The sequence below is a fragment of the Crocodylus siamensis genome, chromosome 15 (genome assembly GCF_052110815.1).
Source record: "Crocodylus siamensis isolate JL-2025a chromosome 15, ASM5211081v1, whole genome shotgun sequence".
NCBI classification, from domain to species: domain Eukaryota; kingdom Metazoa; phylum Chordata; order Crocodylia; family Crocodylidae; genus Crocodylus; species Crocodylus siamensis.
The window spans coordinates 24,822,967-24,850,832 of NC_143409.1; the positions used below are offsets into that span (position 1 = coordinate 24,822,967).

General features: G+C 42.2%; 1 protein-coding gene across 1 annotated transcript in view; it reads left to right on the plus strand.

Annotated features, from left to right (window-relative positions):
• UNC13C (unc-13 homolog C) overlaps nucleotides 1-2,874 on the plus strand; it is a 524,308-nt gene extending 521,434 nt beyond the window's left edge. Inside the window, exon 32 of the mRNA XM_090029216.1 lies at nucleotides 1,281-2,874. Within this exon, the coding sequence (XP_089885342.1) occupies nucleotides 1,281-1,566 (286 nt within the window). The 3' untranslated portion in view covers nucleotides 1,567-2,874. The remainder of the gene's footprint in view (nucleotides 1-1,280) is intronic.
• Nucleotides 2,875-27,866: the final 24,992 nt, after the last annotated feature.

Genomic DNA, 27,866 nt, shown 5'->3' on the forward strand with positions numbered 1-27,866 from the left:
TGCAGCAATGTGCACTACTAAAAGCATTCCTCTTATCTCAGATCTGGAGAATTTGAAATGCAATGAAAGTCGTAATACTGATCAGGATAAGAAAGGTGATTAGAACAATAACTATGTACTCCTTTCATACAGTAGTGCTCTGGGAAGCCAAATATTTTTGCTCGTAGAAAGCTGCTGTAGTCACATGTCTGACAGAGTTGAGGGTAAAGAGACAGCATTTGAGCACAGTTTTAAGGTAAGGAACACACAGTGACCCTGTGCAATGTGCATTCCCTCAAGCAGGAACCAGATTTTGGTCCCCAGAAAGGACTTGCATTATCCTATAATGACAAGAATATTAAATTGCATTAATTACACACATATTTTATTCCCACAAGTAAATATGTGACCTCAAATATAGAAACATCCTTCATCGCTGTTTGGAAAAAGCTTATCACAGGTAGTTATATCATCTTAACAAGGTAAGCAAGTGCAGGTCACCATCAAACTAAGATTTTTTCTATTCACAACATGTAACTGTTACTTAGTTTTTTACTCAGGGAAGAAAGTACCTATATACCAACTCATATTACATAAAATTCACTTTCAGATTTAACTCTCGTACACAACGATACACAATACACAAATGGATACACAATTTAATGTTAACCACATGAAGATTATAATCATGTTGCTTTACAAGTAACATTTAGAAACCACACATCTCAGAGAGGGAAACCTATATTTTAATGGCTCTGAGAAAGCCGTTGCCCACAAAATGAATTACAAAATAACTAGAGTGGGAAGAACTGATCAAAGATACATTAGAAACCTAAAATATTTTCAGTTTGATACAGAGGCAAAGAGCCTAGATAAAGGTCATGTGTGATTTAAGGTACTATTCAAAAGTCTTTCATATTGAAATTGAACATAAATTTAAAAGCTAAAAACATATAGGAAATGGAGTAGGAAAATGTATAGCTAGCTAACAGATGCTCAAATAAATGTGATGAAAATATTGAACATTCAAATCTTTTGGGAACTAGGGAACAGGTGGTCTGATTATCCCAGATGCTGAGGAAATTAATGAACACAGTCAACTGCTATTCAAGCCATGGGAACTAAGGGCACTTGTGAAGCATCTTCCACAATAAAAGGTCCATTCACATAAAAGGTTCAGAAGTCAATGAAAGTGTTTGCAAAAGCAGAGCCATCAGTAATGTTAACAAGGTTTCTAAGACACATTCTTCTCTTGGAGAAATTAAAGTCCTTGTTCTAAATTTGTATTTTAATCCATGCAGCATTCTGAGCAGTGAAGAAAGGCTGGGAGCATATGAGCTTCATCTCTCTGTAAAAGATTACTGCTTTGCCAGAGAAGATCGCATTATAGGAATGACAGTTATCCAACTACAGAGTATAGCAGAGAAAGGTAGCTGTGCATCTTGGTATCCCTTGCTGAAAAATATCTTTATAGATGAGACTGGTCTGACAATCCTTAGAATTCTCTCTCAGAGGACCAATGATGAAGTTGCTAAAGAATTTGTGAGACTTAAATCAGAAACAAGATCTGCTGATGAAACTTCCTGAAATACCCAAGTAATGCAAGGCTGTCACCGCCAAGAAAATAGATACACTGTTGTTGTCTGAATAGTGCATGCATGTGCAAATCAGTGGGAATGTTTAATTAACTATGTTTCAGTGTTTGCCAGTACCTAAGTACTATATTTGCAAGGTATGTTGAGGAGCTCTATATCTTTTATACATATTTTGGTCTTTGGAAAAGTAATTGTTCCAATGAAGTGCCAAAACTAAGACTAAAAGTAAATTATTAATGGTATATATTTTAAAATGTTGATTTCATCTCATTGCAATTCCTTTACCTTTAATATTTATTAATAAATTTTTAGGTTTTTAGTTGGTTAATTACTTGTCTCTTAAATTACTGCGTGCTGCTTATTTTGCATGTCTGTATTAAGTTGCTTCCCTTACCATTTTAAAGATTTTTACCTAATTTCATATCATTTTATGCTAACTTCATGTTAGGTATCTTAAGAATAAAAACTTTTTCTATCATAACTACAGATGCATTTACTTCTAGAAAGTGTTTGTAATTTTATAATTACTGATATAAAGTAATGATTTTTGCATAAAAACTGAAAGGGGGTGGAAATATTTTATGCTGACCTTTTTTCCAACCTTTCATATATATCACTGTGAAGAAATGCTGTTAAAACAAGTTCTCAAGATGCTATGCTTATCAGAGTTTGTTAATGATGTTTGATATCTTGAGATAACTTTGTTCTTCAAAACTGCCAGGGTAACATCATATTTGTAAAATAGGTAAGTTGACATGTAGAAAATGGCTGCCATACAGTACAGTATACATGCTTTACAAATACTACACTTTCTTAAAATGATACAGTACTGTATATGGTTAACAGTTTGGAAGATGTAAAGCTGGCTTGGGGTTTGTTTCTAGAAATCATTTATGATAAGTAACGATGCTGTTAGCATTTTCACTGAGAGTTGTAAATGTTGCTTTACATACTTAGCTGTAAATCAGTTAAGTGCTTTATTTTCTTTTTTTAGAAAAGTTCAAGTTTGTACTTATGCAACATTACTATGTATTGCACTGAAGCAAAATCCATGTCATGTAAATATATTTAGTGAGAAATTGTACAATAAAGTATGAAGAAACTGCTTCTAGTTTTGTAATTTGATATTATTTATGTGCCTATAGGCTGTAAGTGCAATGTGAAACCAATTTAGTGGGTTGCAGTGTGATGACAATGCATCAAATTATGGTTTCTAGTGTCTCTAACATTTGCATCTTTTGTAAATGTAAGGTTTGATATGTCAATGTCACTGAATAATACATGCAAAATTAAAATAAATCGGGCAATTAAATTGTTAATGTACTTACAGAGTATATGATACAATGTTCTGGCAAACATATCTATATATGCATACACATAAGTATGTGCCCTGGTCCTTGATTCCAAGGCTTCATAATACCGAAAAGCAATTTCATACCTCCTCCTCTCCCCTCCCCCCGCCTCCCCCACTAAACAGTAGAAGTAACATAAGAATATTGGTGTTGATTCTTATTTGTTACAGAGTATTATGTGATCTCATGTAAATGAAATATTGAATTTTTCCAGAATGCCCTTTCAACAGATTTTTACAGATTGTGTCAATATATTTAAATCTTCTTGAGGTAGTCATTATCTATGAATAAAGTAGCTAGAGAACATGTGCAAAGTGTCTAGAAAGGTGGCAGTACTTCAGAGGACAGAGTGAGGAAGAAGCTGAATCGTCCACCAACATATTTCCCATTTGTATCTATGCTTTTCAAAACATATTTAAGAAACAGTGTGTTTTTGCTGTTACCTCAGAAACCCCTCTCCAAATAAAATGAGCACCAAAGCTAATAATTTGCATCTGGCCACTTTAGACCAGATAATTCTGAGAATATAACTCTGATAAAAATATTAAATGTAGGTTTCATATCCTGAGATTTGCAGAGCTACCTAAAGGGTTTGGGTGCCCAGCTTCCATTGAAACTAAGCCCACCACTAGTATTTTAGGTATACTCTCTGTGCCTTGAGATGCTTGGGAACAAAATCATTTCCGGTATAACACAATTCACTGCAATTGCCAGGCTGGAATCGGGCCCACATCCTCCCTTCCTATTGGCAACTACTATATGGCCCCTCAGATACAAGTCCCATTGCTCTGCTTTTAACCTAGTTGCAGTTCTAGAAATCAGAGCCCACCCTGTGAATGCTGTGCGACACTTAAGTGATTGATTGATACCGTTAAAGTGAGAGCCAAGCTGCCTTGTGGTAGCACTCACAAAACCCATTAACAGTCAACAAGATTTAATATGATATGACATTAGTCAACTCCATCTCAAAAAGAAAAGAATACTAGCAACGGGTGAGAAAGTATAAGTATAATGTAAAGTATTATTGTAGATAAAATGCAGAGAGGGTTGTGCGATGATTCATTTACTTACATTACTGCATTGCACTGTGGCTCCAAGAGTTTAATAAAGACTGGTTGACTTGTATAGGAAAAATGACTTTCTTGTTTACTTAAAGCACTTATATTTTTCTTATTATTGAATACTGTATTTTAAAGTTTGCTCATTTTGCTGGATAATGTATCAACATGTCACTAACTAAAGTAAATTTATATTTTTCAGACCTACCTATAAAGGAATAAGGATTAAACTTGCCAAGAAATCTATCACTGCTTCTAATAATAAGCAGTTTGCATTAGTTCTATATGCCAAAAATAATCCAATAATAACCCAAACTTTGTAAACTGCAACTGTAAAGAATTTATCATGTACCTTAATATTTTCTCATTTTAAACAAAGAAATAGTTACTTATTGTAACAAGGTTTGTTTTCTGGCAAGTTGAGATGAAAAATGTATTATCTTTACATTATAGAGCTCTGTTATAAATATATTTAGCTATTGATCAAAATGCAAATAAATGCTATTCCTCAGTGTAATCAGCTTGAAGTCAAACATTTGATATGGCATAACTAAGAGATACTGCCTAAGCTACAATGTCATATTAAAAGGACTGATAGATTTGGGTTTAGAAAAGTAAACACTTCATTTATTTAAAGATATCTAATTTGCATTTATCTATGAGAACAGTTTTCTTGCTCTAGTGAACTAACGTTAGTGAAAGGGCATCCATCCAGTATTTCTTCAGTTTCATTTTCCACTGTCAACAAAATTAATGCAACACAATTTAAAACGTGAAATCCCATATATTTTATATTGGTTTGTTAAGGTATTAAAATACATACATTGAATATAATTTTGGGGAAAAGTTACAGGAAACAAAAGCAAAATGAATTTAAGAGGGGAAGCTGAGAAAAGAACAGCTACTACATGGAAATCTCTCAGTTCATTTGACATGCATCTACAATATGTAGGAGAGACCCACATCTACAGAAGGTTGCAGCATTACAAAACTTACAAGTAACTGGTATATTTAAAATCATTGGGCCAAAAATGCATCAAGGGTACATGTGGTCTTGTATTTTGTACCAAATTCTATAGGATGCACATGTAAAAACTTTGAGACTGAAGAAATTTTTGAACAAGTTGATTTAGCATGAAAGTGAACTATAGATATTCTTATAATACACTTCTGCAGCAGTTTTATTTTCTTCTGTAACAGCAGCACTGTCAAAACTTATAAACTTGCTTTGTTCTCTCTGAATATGATACTTTAGAGTAGATGCGGGCTTTTTATGTGAATGGGATAAGAATAGTCACAATAAAAAATATATCTAAAGTGGTAGAGGTGACCACCACAAAGCAAAACTTCTATTTTTTTTCAAAAGCGAGTCACTGGTCCTAATGTACCCCAGGAGAACCATCAGAAAAGGCATAATGTCACATCTAAACTACACCACCACCTGACAGGCAACACTAGTCCTGGACTTGCAGTTCTTCTCTAGGACTTGCAGAGACACCTGTCTAATGACCCATGTGGTTCTTACCTAATCAGCTTTTAGTTTATTCCTTTAGGATGATAGAATTTCCATCAAATAATACATGCACAGGTGGAAGCTCATCAAGGCACTCAGCAGTTGTCGACATTTAATCCTGAAATTACTTGTAGGCTTATTTCTAGTCTGCTCACAATTAATTAGCTATATGCTCTTAATTTTTTTCTCCTAGATGTGTAGAAATCAAGAATTACACCACTGTAAGATTTGAATTTGAATCCTACATGTCACACGCTCAGCTACTAAAAGTCCCTTTGAAAAACACTGCTTGGAATTTGGGGGGATGGGGTGGGACAGACCAGCTTCACTAGATCTGTGTTAAAGAGACTTGTTGTAATAGCCGGGAAGCATCAAGGAACCCTCCAATAACACTTCAGTACTTCTATTCTACAAAATCAAATTATTGATCACAAAGGAATATCAATACCATGGTACAGTATCCTCTTAAGTGCCATATCTGTTAGAGAGAAAAGGAATTTTTATCCAATCAGACAATTGCTCAGCCATGAGATTGATTGAAAGAAAAAATCAGAACGTATTCAACCAAAAATATCTGTCCCTGTTCCTGATGCCCTTATGGGTATGGCTTCTATGGAGTCATAAGGGGAATGTTGGTATGTTATAATTTACTGGACCAGAACTAATAAATTGAATGTGCTATAAGTATGACAGTGCATGAGAAACATACTGTATAATTATCACTACCAGTATCTATTCAAGCCATGCTTCCCCTCCCCAATCTATTTGTTGCATACAGTGAAATGACACACATGACTCACAAATATCCAAATTGCTGAGCGTTTGAAGAATGACCAACAACCACAAAATGCTATGCACATGTAACCAGAGTCTGGAAAGATGGTCAAACACAGGTCTCCAATATACATGCGTATCTTTGTTGGGTGCTAATTATTTCAGACAGGAGAAGTCTCAAAATTGAAATTAGTTTAAGATTGAATGACAAGCATAGGTCTGCTCCCTCAGTTAACTGGAAATGTTCTACCTTCATTTCCAAAGCAACTTGTGAATACATATCTCTGTAAAGTTCCCTGTGGTTCAGTGGTAGAATCCTTGCCTGCCACACAGGAGATCTGGATTTAATTTGCAGGCATTTATACAAATATAGCCACAGAGGCACCAAATGTCTGGACTCAGTCTGGCTTTGGATTCTGTCTCAGTGGCCTAAAGGGATGATGGAAGCTCTGGACAGCCTCCACTCCTCCTCCAAGAAAAAAAATTCCTGCCTAGGCATATGCATGGAAGGTCTGGGTGAAGGATCAATGGTGGCCAAACAAACATATATTTGCTAAAGAACAAGTGTGCTTTTATTTTAATTGGATTTGAAAATGGAGGCCACATTTCTCCTGCAATGCCTTCTTCCTGCTACTGTTTGGTTTCTTTCATACCTCTGCTTTTTGTTAACAGTTGTCCTGTGCATCTGCAACTGCAGTTGTCCTGTGCAAAAAGCTGCACAAAAGTGAGCTTTTTGTTCAGTCTCATTTGGGGCTCCCATTCATGAACCTTTAGTTGCACAAGTAGTCTCATTGAACGGGGATTCAAGTTTGCAGAACTGAGCCATCAAATTATAAGATTGGGGCAGAGACCAAGCCTTAACTATACCTTAATACAATGCTCTGTCCTTACAGAGCTCCAGTGACGTCAGTGTAACTGCCCAGGTGCAACAGGCCCACATACAGTAAGAGCTCTGTTATCCAGCATCCCCCAGGAATGGGGGATACCCATTAATCAACTATTCCGGTTAATCAAATGTGCACTGCCTTGTTCACTCCCCAGTGTCAGTGTGCCGGGATACAAGGAGGGGGGCCCTGTGCAGGCTGCTTTGCCTCGCGCAGGCTGCTGTGCCCTGGGCTGTGGACCAAGGAAGTGGCAAGAATTCTGCTCACTGTGGCAGTGAAACCCAGAAGTGGTACTTGCAGTTTCACTGGTTAATAGAGTTTTCCAGCTAATAAAGTACCAGTTAACACAGCTTTTGCTGTAATATCCTCTATTTAGTTTTAGTTTGGAGCTTGCTGCTAAGAAATAGCAATACCAGCTCTCTTATATTCAAAACACAGCCAATCACATAGATAATGAAAAGCTTCCTCCCCAGGACCTTCATACAGACATATTAAATGCCTTCTATTGCCCTACAACTGTAGGTAATTTACTCTGACTAAAAAGGCGATATCATAAATCAAGATAAAAATTTGAAAGGAAATAAATTCCTTTCTGTCTCAATCTCACCTTTGCTTTGGACAAGTATTTAATAAGGTCTGAGATTTTCTGTCATTCCATTACAGTAAATTTTCTGAGCTTCCTTTTCTTTTTCTGAAAACATGCACAGTAGGAAGCATGCAAAGTGGGCCCTATTCCATTTGGATTCAGATTCGGCCTGAGTCAGGGACAGTGATTCAATTCTTGATTCGTATCACTGTCCCTTATTCGATTTGGCCGAATCCAAAGCTGAAGATTTGATGCTGATTCAGAGAATCAGTGATTTGGACATAGACACAACTTTAAAAGTTTCTTCTACGTACCTTGAGGTAGCAGGCACGGCTCATGATCACTGCAATGCTGTGGCAGATGGAGCATTCCACAGGGGTATGGGGGACACTCCATGTACTCAGTGGTGAACCTGGAAGTACTGAGTCTGTCAGGGAGCATGCAGGGCCCTCGCCCCCCCACTGCGGCTCAGCAATTGGCCACATGGGGACCCCAGGTGTCCTCCCTCCCCCCCAGACCCAGGAGGCACCAGTTGCCAAGCTGGAGAAGTGCAGGGGGGGTCGGTCCTCAGTGTGCTCCCCGGTGGACCCAGAAGTACTTCTGGTTCACTTCAGGGTCTGTCGCTGAGCATGCTGGGAGCCCCCCACGCTTCTGTGGGACACTCCATGCGCCCTAGCATCGCAGCACTCACAAGCCACCTGGTATCTTGAGGTATGTAGAAAAAACATTTAAAGCTATGTCTATGTCCAAATCTCTGAACCTTTCCAAACCTCTCCAGATCAATTCAGAGGGTTACAATTCAATATGGAAAGATTAAAGGGCCCTCTGATTTGATTTGGATTTAGCCACTGAATCAGGCACTGAATCAGATTACAAACTGAAGATACTATTCACAGAATTAACACATGGTCAGTGTAGTAAGGGAAAACTAGTCACATTTTCCCTGCCCGCACATCTTTTCCCAGAGCACCAGCTAGGGAAAGATACAGTGCTTCCAGCACTGTAACCATTGGCTTGTAATATTTCCTCAAACTTTCTGTACCCAAGATAAAAAATAAAATAAGCCTCTTTATTTGAATGTTCTGCATAGCAATTTAGTACAGCACATAACAAAATGTAATTGTACTAACACTATAATGCTGAACTGCTTTTCATTCAAATTGAAAATATCTACTGCTTTGCTGTCATAAGATGAAACAAGCTCTATACTAGTTTTCCTGCTACTGTGAACTGTAAGCAAAATGTTTTAAAGTAAGTTTGAATATTCTGAAAACCAAGTATCACAATTTGTCTTGTGTTATTTCATGGAGTTAAAAAAATCCTTACAAATAATACATACCTTCCTATAAAATGATATGTGTAATTCTGATTGTCATAGAGGGAGAAAAGATTTTTAGTTTTTCTCACTTCTGTTTTCCTGATCTCCTACTATTTTCTTTTCTTCTCACACAACCTGTTTTCTAGTTTCTATTCTATCACCACTGTGTCTCCCTTAGGTCTTCCCTCTCACCCCACTGCCATTTTCCCCCTCCCTTACCTGCTTCACCTTTTGTCTTTCTAATTTCTACCTGTTTATATTTTCACTGACATCCTGCCACGTTTTTAGCTTCTCTCTTTCCTTGGCGTGTTAGATCAGCAGAGACTCCCTATGCCTGGAGAAGGGTGACTGCACATGAAAGCTTGCTAAGAACTTTTTTCCAGCTACTCAGCTGGTCTAATAAAAGATACCACATCTACTCAAAGTACCTTGCCTGCCTATGTCCTTAGACCACCATGGCTACAACCAGAAGTCCAAGTTAGACACTGTAGTTCCATATACAGTAGAGGTATGCGAAACAGGCCATATTCGATTCAGATTTGGCCCAAATTGGGATAGTGATTTGATTCATTGATTCACATCACCGTCCTGTTTCGATTCAGTTGAATCTGAAGATTCAATGCTGATTCAGAGAATCAGCAATTCGGCCATAAACAGAGCTTTAAATATTTTTTCTACATACCTTGAGGTACCAGGTGCAGCTTGTGAATCCTGCGATGCTGGGGCAGATGAAGCCCCTCCACATGCTCAGTGGTGGACCTGGAAGTGGACCAGACGTACTCCTGGTCCACTACCAAGCATCCAGTTGACCTCTCCCCGCATCCCCCTGGCTCAGCGTTCAGCCATGGGGGGACCCAAAGTGCCCCCCAAGACTCAAGAGGCACCAGTTGCTAAGCGAGGGGGCAAAGAGGGGTCTCCCTGTGCTCTCCGGTGGACCTGGAAGTGGACCAGAAGTGCCTCTGATCCACTTCCGGTCCACTGCCAACTGCCCTTTGGACGCCCAAACTCCTGTGGGATGCACCATCTACCCCAGCATCTCAGCATTTACAAGCCACCTGGGACCTAGAGGTATCTAGAAAAAATATTTAAAGCTGTATCTATGTCCAAATCATCAAACCTTCCCGAATCTCTCCGAATCGATTCGGAGGGTTCTGATTCGATTTGGAGATATTAAAGGCTCTGCTGATTTGATCTGGATTTGGAGATTCAGCCACTGAATCAGACCAAATCTCCGCTGAATTGAATCCGTGACGGAAGCTTTGCACAGCCCTACTATACAGTACATTAGGTGTCTCAGGTCCTGGACAGATACACTGTTTAAAACACTCCAAGTGCTTTTGAAGGGGTCCTAGTAGCAAGGGTACAGACATGCATGGTTGAAGAAGTGCTTCAAAAATGACCCTCAAAACATAAGGAACATCTCTGAAGTACTTCCAAAACACATTTATATAGGCCACCTGTCTTCTGCCATCCCACAGTACTGCGCAGAGGCGTAATGTGACACCTGAGCACCCTAAGCCGCAGCGGTGCATGGAGCAGCATCACTGGCTGCACTTCTGATAGCATGACAGCAGTTGGTCTAGCAGCACAGCCACAATTATTTTTCACCTTCCCCATTCCTCCCAGGATCAGCACCCAGGGCTGGTTCCCCAACTAGTTTCCCTTCATTACACTACTGGTGTTCTGCTATACTATGTGGGGGTGCGGGGGGCAGAGAGCCAATAAGGGCTCCCCTGAGTGCTTGGCTGTTTTCAGGAGCCCCTTAGAGACCAGCAGACAGGAAGCTTGAAGTCCCAAAGCATACCATCACAGCCATTTTGAAGTGCTCCAGGGCAGGAGATGTGCCTGCAGGCTCTGACTTTGAAGTGTTCCAAGATCTGGAGTGTTTCAAATGCATGTCTGTCTATGGCCTCAGAAAGGCAACTTAACTTTCCCAACAACTGGAACACCTGACTCAAGGCTGTTCATGTATTGTATCTAATGATGGTTTAATCTAAATGCAGTCCTGAAAGCACAGACCAAATCCAAGATTCCCCTCTGCTTTTAGGGGAGAGTCACTAGAATAGTTCTCCCTAGGGTCTCTCTGGCCCAGTGAATCTTGCATTCTATTTTTTTCACAGTGATACAGCTTCAGCGGAAGAGGTGGGAAGTGTCCCCACCCAGGCTTACCTATAGTTTGGTGATTAGGGCACTCTCTCCCAGAAGAAAGAAAACATGAGGGCATAATACCCAAATGCTGAGGAAGGAGCGGACCCCAGGTCTCTCATGCCTAAATCCATCATTGGACCCTAGTCCTCACTAACAATGGCTCCTATAGTAATCTCCACCAAATGACTGGTAGACCATAAAGATTATAAAGATTTAGAAGGCAGGGTACAATTAGCACTTTATAGACTAGCATGATTCACTACCTCTCACTGACTATAAAGAGGCCATATTTTTTGTAAGGAATGAGCTGCTGCTTCTTCTCATGTCCTGTCACTATGTACACATTTGAGTTAAAAATAGATATATACTATTGCTTGATCTGTAGCCTTAGGAAGGTCCTTGGTGCATGGTCCCCCATACATGGGCAGTCTACATTATGAAAGTTTCCTCCACATTCACATGTGGTGTTTTCATCATTAGTGTCCCCACACTTGCACATTAACTTTAGTCTTACTGACCCCTGTTCAGAGGCAGTTCAAGCTTCTCCATGTTGGTCAATCAAACTCTGCACGTGCAGGGAGATGTTCAGCAGTTCTGATATTCATCCTACCTCCTTCCTGGGTCATCTCTAATCACAATTAGCACATTTTTATTCATATGGCCGGTAGTGTTTCATCCAGCACTCTGTTACAGAGAGGAAACTTTTCTGTGGGTTTAGTCTACTGAGAGCTGTAATGTGGTCATGTAGTGGGTGCCTCCTATCTTCTCTCTGCTGGGTGCATTCCATTTTGCTTGCTACTGCTCTCCTAATGTCTAATGGGGTGATTTGGGGTGAGTAAATGGAGACTGTTGGCATTTGTTAGTTTAAAGCATCCAGTGATGCACCTACAACGTTCATTCAGCACAGGACTCTTTCAGTTAACTTTATACTGGGTTCTATTCTGGAAGATAAAGTCAAAGGAGAAGTTACAAACAGATAGCTTGAAACTAGAGTACCACCTTTAGTGCCTTAGCGTGTGCTATAAACAGCTGCCAAATTGTGCCCCAGAGACATTTCCATCATGGATGAAACAGGCACTGTATATAGAGTATGAGGTGCTTTGCAATGAAAGATGTGCTTTCCAAATATAAAGATTTTCTATTGCAGATATTCACAGTTAGAAGCAAAAGAACAAAAAATAGGACTTATGCTCAGAGCACTATTTACAAATTTATCAGAAATCTCTTTTTCCAATTCAGATTTTTCTCCTTCTAATTAACTCAGAATATACAGTGTTCCAATTCACTATTCCACTCTGAATGGCTATTGTCAATATGTTAAGTGTAACTGTTGGAATCTTAATATTTTTTTGTAATTAAAAATATTGTTCCAAAACCTCCAAGGAATTGCTTTGCAATTACAGGGATCAGGACAATCTCAACCACCCAAGCAAGTTTCTAATGAATGAACATTAAATGGTTTCTAATAATGACTTAGAAATTTTGTCAGAGTAACAAGTAAGTGAATTCTTCAACTGTGTTGACTATATTAAAATGTATAGTTTTATAAAGTGGATATAAAAACTGCTCATAGATGTGTGACTAATTGAATGCAAGGCACAAAATTGTACTATAAATAAAACCTACAGTACAGAGACTTTTTGAGAAACATTTTGATACAGTAATTCTGGGCTTTAATAAAACAAACATATCCCATTTGCTGATACTATAATACTGCGTGAACTTTCAGCACAAAATTTGGCTTTCCTCTGCCCACAAGAAAAGCATAGAATCATGGAGAAGGGATTTTCTCATAGGAAACCCTTTTAATTTTACTTTTTAATTTTTAAGACAATCATTCAAAATTACTAAGATACATGAAGGGCAGGTTTTCCAGTTCTAATCACTACTTTCCTTTTTTTCACTGTTCTCACCTAATTAACTTCTATACAGGGCTCTGAACAGAAATCTGGCTGGCTGTCCAAAGAAAGTATGGGTGTCTCTTGTAGGGGTATCTTCCTCCACATGAATTCCACACAATATTACATAGTTCTTTAGAAAGGACATTCAGAGTATATACCATTTAAGTCAAAGGTAAATCTCCCTGTGACTTTAACAGAGCAATATTTTTATCCTAAATCTCCAAGATAACAGTTCTTCCATTTCTTTTTATACGCCCATTTATATGTTCCTTTCGTCTTCTCCTCCCATGCTTGTTATATATATAGTAAGAAATGTTCACTGAACTCAAGATCGAGAATTTTCCTAAGTAAAAAACCATTTTAAAAAACCTTCTTTAAACCCTCTCCCATTCATGAGATAAATGCCAGCAACTCAAGTGCAGTGCAGAAAGTGCTACATTTTGATGGAGATTATTTAAATTTCCTACCTTTCCTGGTGGAGAATAGTCACCTGCTGACTGCACCAGCTGCTATTATATGACAGTGAACTTAACTTACTTCACTTTGCTTCTGCTAGTGCATTCCTGGTAGAGAGGGAACTGCGAATACACTTTTGAATTTGCACAGCTGAACCAATTAGGCTTTGTGCTGAACTGTTAGAAAACTGGGTAATCAGAGCTATTTTGTTCATAACTGAAACTGAAAAATAAAGCTCCCCACTTTCTTTAGAAAACAGTGAAATGTCAAAAAGCTGGTAAAAAGGGACCAAGTCATAGGGGTGTATGAAGCAGGCAGGATTTGATTTGGATTTGGCCCAATTCGGGGGACAGTGATTCGATTCACCAATTTGGATCACTGTCCCAATTTGATTTGGCTGAATCTGAAGATTCAATTCTGATTCAGAGAATCAGTGATTTGGCCGTAGACACAGCTTTATATGTTTTTTCTATGTATCTTGAAGTACCAGACACTGCTTGTGAATACTGAAATGGTGGGGCGGATGGAGCGTCCCACAGGAGCACAGGGGGTGGTCCCCTGTGTGCTCAGCAGTGGACCCAGAAGTGGATAAGAAGTACTTCCAGTCCACCTCTGGGTCTGCCATGAAGCATGCAGGAGACCCCTCCTCCTGCCCCCTGGCTCGGTGACTGGTACCTCCTGGGTCTGGGAGGGCACTTGGGGTCCCCCCACGGCCAATCACCAAGCCAGGGAGGTGTGTGGGGGGGTCCCCTGTGCACTTGGCAGAGGTCCCAGAAGTGGACTGGAAGTACTTCACTCCATCCACCCCACCATCTCAGCATTCATGAGCTGCTACTGGCACCTTGAGGTATGTGGAAAAAAATAAAGTTGTACCTATCTCCGAATCATCAAGTCTCTCCAAATCTCTCCAAAATGAATTGGAGGCTTCAGCTTCAATTTGGAGAGATTAATGGGTCTCATGATTCAATTTGGATTTGGAGATTCAACTGCCAAATTGGGCTAAATCTCCTCCAAATTGAATCAGCAACCAAAGCTTCACACACCCTACTAAATGATCCTTGCAATACCTTGTGTATTCTAGTTCATGCTTAACTTGCAATCTGAAAGGTATACTAGATCCTGAAGTGCCCAGGCCTGCTTGGCTTAAGGCCCAGATTCACTGAGGGGTATTGGACCTATGCCACTGACAGTTGGAGTTCCAGAAGTGGATATCAATCTCTCCTATAGTACTTAGCTTCCCCATTTTCAACCAGTTACATTCACACTCACAGCAATCAGTCATCAAGTTATTTGCTCGCTCCCCCCCCCGCAGTCCCATATAGCTCCTTCTAAAACAGGTAAGCCCATCCAAATTAAGGAGGTCTAAACCAATCTGCCAAATGGATCTGTCCAGGTGATCAGTGCTGTAATTATAAGTCTCTATTGACCCAGCTCTTGATAATGATTATGTTGAGTGCTTATCATCCAGATCTGCCTTGCCAGTGTATTATAACATACTGTGAGCTCTTAAAAAATATTCATTCCTACTCTAATCAATCCCTCCAAGATTTTCTAGACAGCAGCAAATGCAGATTTCCCAGTGTGTACCATACTTGTAGTTGATGATCCCTCCCGTGGTGGTGTGGAAGAGCCCCGACCCCAGGCAGCCCTGGGACTCACCAGGTGGGACGGAGCACGCCCGGCCGGAGCCGGCAGCATGGGAACACCGGGCGTGAGAGGCGCGGCACAGCCGGAGCCGGCGCAAAAGCCCGGGAGATAAGCCCAGCGCGGAGCCCGGCGGCACGCACTTTAATTAACTCTTCCAGGTGCCGCGAGGACCCAGCGGGTTCAAAAGCGGCGCCGGTGCGGTGCATCAGGGGCCGGAAGAAGCCGGAGGAGGAGGAGCTTCCCGGCGGGGAAGCAGCAGCGAGGCGGACGGCAGGAGGAAAGCCGGCCCGAACCTTTTGGAGCAGGGTAGGGCCCTGCGGGGCAAACTGCGATGGATGAAGGGCCCTCAGGGCCACTGATCGGGTGGCGGAGGCTGGGAGCGGGGAAGCCCCCCCCACCACAGCCACCGCCGATGCGGCCCTTGGCCAGAGGCAGCAGAGGCGGGCTGAACCAGGGAGGACTGTTGGTAGACAGGCCCTTGGCAGGAACGGCGGGCCCTGGCTATACCTAGGGGACCCTGCCGAGACTTACCAAGTGACCCGGGGGTCACTAAGGAGGACTCGTGTGTGGCGAAGAGAGAGACCCAACCCCAGCTGGGTTGAGGGGAACACCATTGGGACTCACCGTGTTGAGGCTCGGGCGAGGGTGTAGGGGAGGCCGGAGCCCTCAAAGACTCCAGACCAGACGAGACCGGAGACCCGTTTCTAGACCCGTACCCGCCAAGGAACAACACTGAACCTATATCATCGAAGTCGTGGCAGGCGGACTTGGCGGGAGCAGGCTGGGAACGTGAGTGACTCCAAAGTGCACAAAGGGGCTGGGCCCCTAGGCGACCACGGGTACATGAGTTGCGCCCTTACGGGTGGACCCGTGACAGGTGGCTAGGCAACTATAAACATAATTCCAAGTGGCAACTTTAGAACTATTTATTTGTCATGAAGGTGCTCACAAATCACATTAAGTTGATCTGTTACACCACATTACGTTATATAACATGACCTACATTAGCAATATCTGACTTGAGGTCATCATGTCAATTAACATAATCAATATCTTTGACTTTGAATATAGCTGCTGGCAATAGCAAGCTACTGGGCTCAACAACCAGAAATGTTCCTTACAGGTCCTCTGTTTTCAAGTACACCTGGGCGTCGCCCCTGCAGCTGAAGACCCCGAAAGGCCGGGCACCAAGAAGGTTCAAAACATCAACTTCGACAACACAGGTGACAACATCATAGTTGGCGTTAGGTGGGGTGTAGGGGAGGCGGAGCCCCACAAAGAAGGAGCAACAGGAACAACCAAGGGAAGGCACCACGGGAGTTGGGAACAAACATCAGCCTCCTCATACAAGTATAACCATCATCAAACATGTGGCAGGTGAGGCTCCTAGGGAACTGACCCAAAGTCACCCCAATAACCAGGCTGTTCTGACCAAGGAGCCACGGCAAGGTTCAAGAAGAACGCACACATGCAATGCTTAGGGGAAAGACATGGGACATTACAACTTAGTGCACCGGCTGGGAACGAAGAAGCAAGGGTGACCCTGGAGGCTGACACCACAATGAAAATTAACCTAAACCCCCAGATTGATTTGTTGGGGCAAACATTGCATGCTGTGAATAAGGTGCTAGAAGTCCAACAGCAGCAAGCAATACAGTAACAGGAGTGGATGCATTGGAATTGGACAACATTCCGGGTGCATCGTATGACGCATGTGGATGACATAGAACCGTATATTGAATCATTCGAGAGAATGGCAATTCAGATGGGGCTAGACAGGCTACAGTGGGCTAGCCAGCTCAGATCACTGGTGGAGGGCAAGGCTTAGGCCACCTATCAGGCCCTAATGAGAGAGGATGCCTATGACTACAAAAAGGTTAAGGCAGCCATATTGCATTGCCTAGAGCTCACCCCTGACCATTACCACAAGTTATTCTGGGCCCAAAAAGGCAAGGAGGACTGTAACCCCAGGAATCTCATGCAGCTAGTAAAAGATCTCCTGGATAAATGGGTACCCCCAGGGAAGATAGATTGGGCAGCCCTGGCTGACCAGATTCTACTTGAACAATTCATAAAAGATTTGGAAGAGGACATTCAGCTATGGGTATCCCGGCACCTCCCTCGGATGGCTGCTGAAGCATTAAGAATTGCAGAAGCTTTTGTGGCTTTGGAAGGAGAGCAGCTCAGAGAAAAAAGTTATAGAAGTACAGGGACTGCTCCCAAGAAGGAGGACGAACACCAGGCGAGGAGTCATATGTTACCGATGTGGTAAGGCTAGACACATTTCCAGAGAATGCACCCTAGGTGTGCCAGAAAAATGGAAGCCCAATGGAAAAGTTCTGGGGTTGAAGGAATGACACAAAACCAGTGAGCCGATCAAGGAAATGGATTGTAGCTTTGGGCACAGTGAGGAAATAGAGGTGTGGGACCATCCCATGGTGACAGTGTGGGTGGCAGGTAAGCCACTTCAGGCCATGTTAGACACCGGCTGCTCCCATACACTAATACGAGCTGGGATAGTCCCCAGGAGCACTATTGAATGGTGTTGCCCAGTCAGAATGCGCTGCATACATGGCAAGGAAGAGCAGTATGAAAGGGGCTTTGTTGAAGCGAGGATCACCAATCACAAGGGCAAGTTTTAAGTCAGATTTGCCCCGCAATCAGACAGCCAGATGAACATGGGGTGGGATTGGTCACTGCTGTACCAAGTCTTAGAAGAAGTGCACACAGATGAGGTGAGGGTTGGATAGCGGAAGAAGAGTTACCTTCATCAGGAGAGGAAGATTGGGTTAACCTTGGGATGGGCACCGGAGATCGCAATTTCAAACTGCACAAGACGACAATGATGAGCTGCAGAGGATTCGAGAGAGGGAGGTCGCCGATGTTGAGGAAGAGATCATACAGCCTGGGACTAATGTAAGTGATGCTTATTTTGGGGCACATAAGGGTTTACTGTATTGGGTTAAGAAATGTCCCATCCTAGGGGAATGGACCCAACAGTTAGTAGTACCCAGAAAGCTCTGCAGTTGGGTATGGAGGTTAGCACATGCTGGTCCTATGGGAGGCCATCTTGGGGTGGACAAGACACTGACCAGAATTGGGGAGTGTTTTTTCTGGCCAGGGATTAGGGATGACATCACCCAGCATTGTGAGGCCTGTCTGAAGTGTCAGAGGGTCCAAGAAAGATGGTCACCACGGGCACCATTACTACCAATGCCACTCATTGAGGTACCATTTGACTGAATAGTGCTAAACATAGTGGGGTCCTTGGCAAATAGTAGTGCTGGACACCAATATATATTAGTCATAATCGACTATGCAACACATTACCTGGATGCAATACCCCTTGAGGTCCGTGATGGCTCCATGAATTGCAGAGGAGTTAGTAAAGTGGATATCCCAAGTGGGAGCCCTGAGGGAAATAATTACAGATCAGGGGACAAATTTATGTCTGGGGTTATCCGGGCCATGTGCTAGGTATTAAAGATATGGCAGCTCCATACCTTGGTGTACCACCCACAAATCAATGGATTGGTGGAATGCCTGAATGGTATGATTAAACACCTATTGCAACATTGCGCTCAGGATGAACCACAGAGGTGGGATCTGATTCCAATACCTCTCCTTTCTGTGCTGAGGGACACCCCACAGACATCAATGAGAGTGTCCTCATTCAAACTGATATATGGCCACAAGCCCCAAGGTCTGTTACAGGAGATGAAAGAAGAATGGGAGAACTTGGGATGACCAGAGGTTGGCGTCCAATGGCACAGGCAAGAGATGAAAGAGTGGCTAGCGAAAGCTAGGCAGCTAGGATAGGAGAATTTGGCTGAGGCCCAGCAGAAGCAACAATGGGAGTACGACAGAGGGGCCCATGTTCGAGACTTCTGCATGGGGGATAAGATCCTTGTCTTACTACCCCCCTACGGCCGACAAGTTGTTAATGTGATGGAAGGGGCTGTTTGAGATTGTGCAACAGGCTGAACCTGTGGATTATGAAGTACACCCCCCAGGCATAGAAAAGAGTGACAAATCTACCACATGAATTTGTTGAATGGCTGGCGGGGGCCCAAAGGGTGGATGTTAAGCCTGGAGGAACCACGGGAAGAGTTGGGACCTGAGGCAGGGGAGCCACCAGAGAGGACAGATCAGAATGGCCAGCTAACACTCAGACCAGGACTCAATGCAGAACATCGCAGCCAGTTGTGAAGGCTGGTGGTAAGGTTCAGCGAGGTATTTAACAAAAAACTCAAATGGGCCCACGGAATACAACATGAGATTCATATGCCAAAAGGAGCCATCGTGCGAGAAAGTTGGAGACCCATCCTCCATCACTGGCAGGAAAAGGTACGACACAAATTATGAAAGATGTTAGCATAAGGGATCATCATGCCTTCACATAGCCCCTGGCGGAGTCTGATAGTAATAGTACCAAAAAATGATGGGACATTCTGGATATGCATTGATTTCTGGAAGGTTAATGAAATTGCCAGATTCTATGCCTTCCCCATGCCACATGTGAAGGAGTTACTGGAGCAGATAGGGCAGGCTCGGTATATCTCCACAATTGATGTGGTGAAAGGATATTGGCAAATTCCCCTAGTAGAGAAGGACCAACAGAAAACAGCCTTCGGGACACCCTGGGGGCTGTTTGAGTTTACAACAGTCCTTTTGGCCTACACGTTTCAATGGCTATGGATCACATTCACACCTCACACACAATGTATGCCACCGTATATATCACTGATGTGGTGATTTACTTGCAAACATGGGAACAGCACATACACCACATGGGAGTGGTGTTACAGGAAATAGGCCGGATAGGGATGACGATCAACCCAAAAAAATGCACCTTAAGCATACAAGAGACTAATTACCTCAGGTTTAGAGTAAGGCAAGGTACGTTATGCCCTCTGTCTAGTAAAATAGAAATAATAAAGAAGTATGTACCTCCACAGATGAAGCATCAGATGTGAGCTTTTCTAGGGCTAGCTAACTATTATAGAAGGTTTATTCCCTGCTTTCTGGAAAAAGCCGCAACGCTGACGGATGCTATAAGGGGGAAAGTACAGGGTCCCATTGATTGGACTCCTAGGATGAAGAGAGATTTTGAAGATGTCAGAAGGGCTTTGTGTAGCAATGTAGTAATGTAGTAGTCATAAAGCCTGACTTTTCTAAAACTTTCATCCTATAGACAGATGTCTCCGAGATGGCCATAGGCATGGTGCTCTGCCAAGGGCAAGGAGGAATAGATTGCCTATGCTAGTCGGAAACTAAACAATGCAGAAACCAGGTATTCAACCATTGAAAGAGAGTGCCTGGCCATAAAATGGGCGGTAATTTATTTTAAGTACTATTTAACGGGGCGAGAGTTCGACATAGTCACCGATCATGCACCCTTATAGTGGCTAAATAAATGTAGACATGACAACACGTGGATCACTCAGTGAGCATTGTCATTACAACCATTTAATTTAGGGTGAGTTATCAACAGGGAGTGACTAACTGTGTTACTGATTTCCTGTTGAGGTGCAATGGAATGGAAAGGATATGGACTGACCGCTATACAACACCTGGCAAGAGTAAGGATAAGCAAAAGACAAATGACGTGACACCCCGAGGCAACTTAAATGGGGGGGTTATAGAAAAGAATTACTGGAAGAGATGGGGAGGCTGCGGGACATCACCCCAATAACCAGGCTGTTCCACCCATGGAGCCATAGCAAGGTTCGAGAAGAACCCACACGTGCGATGCTCAGGGGACACAGGAGATTACAGTAGCATATCAAGAAAAAACATCCATTTATACCTTCTGGTGTTATCACCACTAATCTAACATTTATTTAATAAAGTATCATTTAATCTATACATACACGGAAGATCAAAACATCCCTTCTTTATAATAGCAACATACACTATTACTTTATCTATATGCCCATATAAGTATTTCAGAGTATTAGTAATGTTTTGGTCTTATACAGTCTATTCTGCTCTTTAAATTAAAATTAAAATCATTTACAGATCCATCTAAAGCAGCAGTAGTCAACCTCTAGCCTGTGGGCAAGATATGGCCTCTGAGGCCACCTCACAATCACAGAAAGTTAGGGTTTGAAGGGACCTCAGGAGGTCATCTAGTCCAACCCCCTGCTCAAAGCAAGATCATCACCAAATAGATCCCAGACAAAGCTTTCTCTAGCCGGGTTTTGAAAACCTCCAAGGATGGAGCTTCCACCACCTCTCTGGGTAACCTGTTCCAGTGTTTTACTACCCTCCTAATAAGAAAATTCTTCCTAATAATATTTAACCTAAATTTCCCTTGCTGCAACTTGAAACCATTGCTCTTTGTTCTTTCATCTGCTATCACTGAAAACAGTCTAGCTCCATCCTCTTTTGAACCTCCTTCAGGGTCCCAGCAGTCGGAGGCTGCTATTAAATCCCCACTCAGTCTTCTCTTCTCTAGACTAAATAAACCCAGTCCCCTCAGTCTTTCCTCATAAGTCATGTCCACGGCCCCTCACCATTTTTGTTGCTGTCCTCTGGACTCTCTCCAATTTGTCCACATCCTTTCTGTAGTGGGGGGCCCAAGACTGGACATGGCAGTCCAGATGTGGCCTCACCACTGCAGAATAGAGAGGAATAATCACTATCTGTGATTACTGGCAACACCCTCCTCCACCGCACCCTCGATCAGGCACATGAACTAACCCCATGTGCAGCATCTGGCCCACGGACTAACTCTTCACCACTCATCCTGCCTCCGGGGCTGGAAGTTTGATCACCACTGATCTAAAGTATGCATTCTACACTTAAAAGGGAAATTAAATTCCAAAGAAATGTCACAAACTATAGTTCAGGGGTGGGCAAAAAATGGCCCATGGGGCAAAACTGGCCCATAGAGGGACTTTGTCCAGACTGCAGCTGGTCCCTCCATCCCGCCAGGCCCAGGCACCATCCAGCCTGTGGCATGTCCTGCCACCCCAAGCTTGCAGCAGGGCTGGGGCAGCTCCTCAGCTGGATTGCATTTCTAGGCAGGCTAGGCAGTGGCAGTGGCTCCTTCTGGCTACCGCCACTGCTGGCCCCAGCCCCATGGTACTGTTGGGGACGTGCTCACAACCCCAATGCTGGCCCACCCCACTCCTGCTCCAAACTCACCCCAGCCAGAGCAGACCAGCTCTGAACCACCTGGAACTGTCTTGCACCTGTTGACCCAAGCTGAGCAGTGGCAGGAGCCAGGCAGAAGTTTCTGCTAGGTGTGAAGGAAAAGTGGCCACCTCCCTCATGCTGCTGCTGGGCCCTACTTGCTGCAGTCACCTGGAGCTTGTGCCCAGGCTGCCCTGTGGCTCTTCTCTGCCACCATCACCGCCACCTCCAGGCCACCCAGTGGGGCAGTGGTGGCAGTGGAGAGGACCTGCAGGGCAGCCTGGGTGTGGGCTCCAAGAGGTTGCAGCAAGAAGGGCCTGGCAGCAGCAAGGGGGAGAAAGCCACTTTTCTCCTGCACCCAGCAGCAACTTCTGCCCAGCCATTGCTGCTGCTCAGCGGTCCAGAGCAGGCACGGGTAGGCTAGGGGCAGAGGTATATGCATGGGTTCTGGATGGTCTGGAGCTGGTCCACTCTGGCCAGTGTGAATCTGGAACAGGCACAGGGAGGGTCAGGGTTGGGGCTGAGTCTGTGTACTTTGCTGCTCTTGGGAACTGGTAGCAATGCTGGGGAAGAACAGTAGGCTACATGAGCTCCATGCTGTTGGGGGTAGGGCAAGGGGGTGCTGACCAGCATGCAACAGCTTCCCAGAACAGCCTATGTGGCCTGTGGGCCCAAATAATTGCCAGCCCCTGCTATAGTGGTTTGTTCCCCCATAATTGAAAAACAGATATACCTCGCGTATTCCTATTTATCACTTTCCATTATCATCCCCTGCTTTATGGATGCAGAGAGACAAACAGAGTGCAGAAGAATGAATTCACACCTATCCATCATACATATACCTTGCTGTACCTTTGAGAGTAGCATACAGCCAGATCCCCAGTGAAAACAGGTGGCTAGAATCAACAGGAAGGGATTTGCAGCACAGTGATAAAATGGCAGTGTTCACACCCTTGTCAAACCAAGGACAGCACAGCCACAGCAGGGGCTGACAAGCAAGAGGATATAGATAAAGGTTCCAGCCACCATTCGCTTGGTGGCCCCAGCAGAATGACACCAAAGAAGGTCCCAGGCACCTGATGGCAGGGACACAGGAGGATGCTCCCTTTAATGTGTTGTTGAATAAGGGCAGGTTCCTGCTGGTAGTATTTGACAGAATGACAAAGATGCAGCAGGACCATATGCATCTCTCAGAACAGAGGTGGAGGTAACTGAGCTGAATGGAGTCTATTAAAGCATGCAGAAAAGATTAAGGTTAGGGAAGGGGAAATATGCCTAAACATTTTTGTTTTATTCCTTGTCTGACTACTAAATACCTTTGCAAGAACAAATAAACTATGCTTTCATTTTTGAAGGAAGTGTTTTTGAGTCCCATTCATCAGCTTACTGGTCACAGGTCCCCAAAGGAAAAGGGCTTATTCGTGCCAAACAGAGTGGCTTGTTATTACGGTTGGGAAAAAGGTGAGATCCACACAAAGGTAGTCACAAAGTGGCTGGAATGAGGGGTTCCTCCTGGGAGACAGGACAGGAAGCCAAGTCTGTTACCTGGTGGGAGAAAGGAACGCATCAAAGGGCTGAGGGCATGGGGGGGGAGAAAAACTGAAAGCTCATTTTTTTAATTCTAATAACTAGTCCAGGCAGTGATCACCCCTAAAGGTCTCCAGGTACCTTTAAGTGGATCGACCTCTTTAACAAAACTAGTATTGCCTTTAATTGAGATAATTATATAATCCATAAAAGATTTGTGTTAAAAGGTCTTCTTTTATGAATACAAGATGTTATAAAATTAGAACATGACTGAGTTTGGAAATTTAATCATTATGACTAATGCTAATCAAATATATAATTACCATATTATTTTGGATTTAATTAATCTGGTAATTTAACATCTGTCCGTAGGAATGTCAAACAATGCATCTGAGATTTAGGGACCTCTCTGTGGCTGGTTTTAAGATTTGATCTGTTATGATATGGAAGAGATTGTGTAAATTTTGCTTTTTGAGACCTTTTAACTTTTCTTTTTGCTCCTGACTTGACTGCACACTTGCTCACCATAACTAAATGAATGCAACTATGTATACACTATAATCCAGTTGGAATGCTCTCACACTTGTGTATCTGACAGATCTTTAGTTTAAATGTGTTTCCCTTATTCCAGCTGTGACAAATATAGTTATCTATTGTATGTCCACGACAGTAAAATACAGGCCCAAATTCAGTATTTTTTATAGGCAGGTTTTAGTGGGCAATTTATCAAAGACAATTAGACAACAAGAAGGAGCAACCTTTCCTGCACAGAAGAGGGTCAGTTGTGAACACTAAAAAGTACTTCCACAGGCTCTGGATCAGGCCACAGATATTATATTAGACTATTTATTCTACATTTAAAAAAAAAGTATAGCCAGAAGTTTAGAAAGAATTCATCCAAGATCACTATGTAAGGTTTATGTTTAAATGCATTTGGTTAGTCAACAAAATTACACCAAGAACTGACAGGAAAGAATGATAAGCCAGTGATATTTGTTGATTTCTCTCTAACCTATCTTCCCAATGTCCTTTTGTATTTTTATATTAGACAATGCTTGTTGTTATGGAAAATAAATGTGCAGACATGTATTAGAAACAAAGTGATTTACCACTAACCAACCATCCTACACTGAATACCCTTTTCCTTGGGTTAGAATAAGTTGTAAGAAACAGCATAAACAAATATGTGGGGACACCACTTCATCATGTTATACAGCATACAGCTAAAGGCCATATGATTAACACTGATGCATTCAGTTTCATTTATAAGAGGTAGCTTACAACTGTTACAAAACAGTCATATTTTTCAGCAAATTAACTTCACTGAAATTTTCCAGCCTTCCGAATTTTCTTCCTGCAATTCTTCATGATTAGTAAAAAAAAATTTTAAAAATCTATTTTAAAAATTCTTTGCTATGACTAATCCAACCAAAATCATGCTTCTAGAAAATAATGAACACCCAATCAGAGAACAGACAAACATCACAATGTGACTAAAAAGTTGAGCAAGGAAAATATATCAAAAGTTTCTACTAATATTTGTTCACGTAAAAAAGGAACTTGCTCTGAATGCATCTGCATCACTTTCAAGTACTCCGTGAATATAATGACAAATTAATTTGCTACCAAAAACACAGGCAGAGTCAGCAAATTTAAAATCTCTTGTGGAAAATGAATATTTTAAATGAAAAGTGCTCATATGCATGCTGAAAACCTGATTCAAGGAGATGAACTTATCCATGCATGAAAAAGTAACTGTATGACATGGGTGCCCATTAAATCAAGTCAAAAGGGCTCAACTCTGTGACAAAAAGTTTTTTAAGAAGTGCTTATAAATCACTTGCAGTCTAAGAATATTTTTTCCAGAAGAATTAGGAAATAATTTCAAATTTACCTGCGAACAGATCCAAGAAATTACAAAGGGATGAATTAATGCCAGGTAGCATAGTACAACCATCATATAACAAGACATGAATTATCGTAGGGCATGGGTGAATAAACAAGTCGCAGCCAGTTAAAATTGCACCAGGTGCTCCAAAGTAACTAATCATCTCTGGGCCCACTCTGAACTTACCCCACCAGAAATGCCATTCATGCCACAGTGAAACAGAGATAAGCTACTTCAGGGTATTACCATCATGAGTAGGGCCCTACTTAATTTGCAGTTTTGCAGATTTTATGGTTCCTGCAAAATCTGGCACTGTCCACAAAATCCATGAAATCAACAACAAAAGAAAATAAAAATAAACAGTCCTTGCTTCCAGGAGAGGAAGGCACTGACAGTCAGGGCAGTACAACAGGCAGAAGACAAGATGACAGCTGCCCCTCATCCCTCCTCCCACCACTGGGGCCTTTCCACCACTCAGCACCAAGGGATGGGGCAGCACAAAAGCAGCCAGCAATCAAGATGGCAACCACCCCCTTGTTCCTCGTCTCCTGGCCTCTCCACCAATCAGCACCAATGTTCAGAGCCACCATGAAATGCCCATGAAATCAGCTCTGCGCACTGCAAGTGGGCTGCAAAAAAAACCTTTGTCTAGGCACGATGCAGGTAGGTCCCTAATCATAAGGTAAGACGGCAGATAGTCAGAAGGCAAGGTAGATTTGCACCTTCGTAGACTACATAAATAAAATATATAGGGAAGTTTTCATGAACCCAACTTCATTAGATACTGTGAGACAATCTGCAGACAGCAGGGTATAAAAAGGAGAAAGATGAAGCAGAGGCGAGGGAGAGAGGGAGAAGAAAAGTGGGGGGGAAGTAGAGCTGATACGAGGTTACAAATGGGATGGAGATTACTCAGTGTTTATTTATTGTTATTCATTCCCATAGAATAATTCTGAACAGTAAATGCAACCAAGAGAAACAGAAAATTTCTGCTAGAAAACAAAACAGAAAACAGTTACTACATTATATACAACATAAAGACCCCAGACACATTGGGAAAGATACTACACAAATATAACAGGCACAGTTCCAGCCACAAAGAATATATAGTCTAAATAAGCTCCCTACTTTCTCCCCTGTGCAGAGTTTGCTATGCCATAACATGTAAATACCACAGGACTCAGAAATTTTATTTTTCCTGATATCTTACCAAGATATTCTTCCTAATGATCAAATACTTATATAGCAGTGCATTTATTTCATATTTAACTCTGCATTATATAATTATTCATAAAAGACAGTTTAGAAGAACATCCATGAGCTCGCAATGCCAATAGCATTAAAGCATGGCACTAAAGACTCAATTCAATAATAACTTAGTTTTATAGAGGAATTTAAAATGTCATACATTGGCAATATAACACGGGACAAAGCCATTGTGTTAGGTAACTAGACAAATGTACAAGTGCCGACAAGTACAAAATACAGAACTAAAGAAGATCCTAGTTCAGCTAAGCAAATGGGTTGTACCCTGGTCAATACCTTCCATCTTTTATGTTTTAGATACATTTGATTAGAAACTATTTTTAAAAAAATCAGACATTTAATGTGCAGTAGACAGGCTGGATCCTGCAAATTGTCGTGGAAAATCAGAGTAAATTCAGGGAGCTGAGTCTGCATGGAATTGGGGCCTATGCTTGTGTTCACTTCTTTGAGGTCCCAAAGCACTTGGTCTAATTCTCATTTACTGTCAGGCCACATTCCCCTACTCTTCCAGTGAAAAGGTAAAGCCAAATACTTCATTAAAATAGGAATAAAATTGTTTTTCCATCACTTTAAAGCCCACAGTAATGTAAATAAAGGGGCTTTAGTGTCTAGTCTCTTACTTGCCATCATGCAGTCAGTGGAACTGAGCCAACAGTGGGTGCCTAAAACTTACACTGATATCACAGTATTTTTCCCTTCCACTGTGGTACATTTTCTAAATTTAACAGTAGAAAACACCAAAAACATTGTACTATTTTAATTTACATGCCCAGTTTTAAAAGCACAATTTTACAAGCACTATTCCTAAGCTCGTTCCCACCAAATATGCAAGAA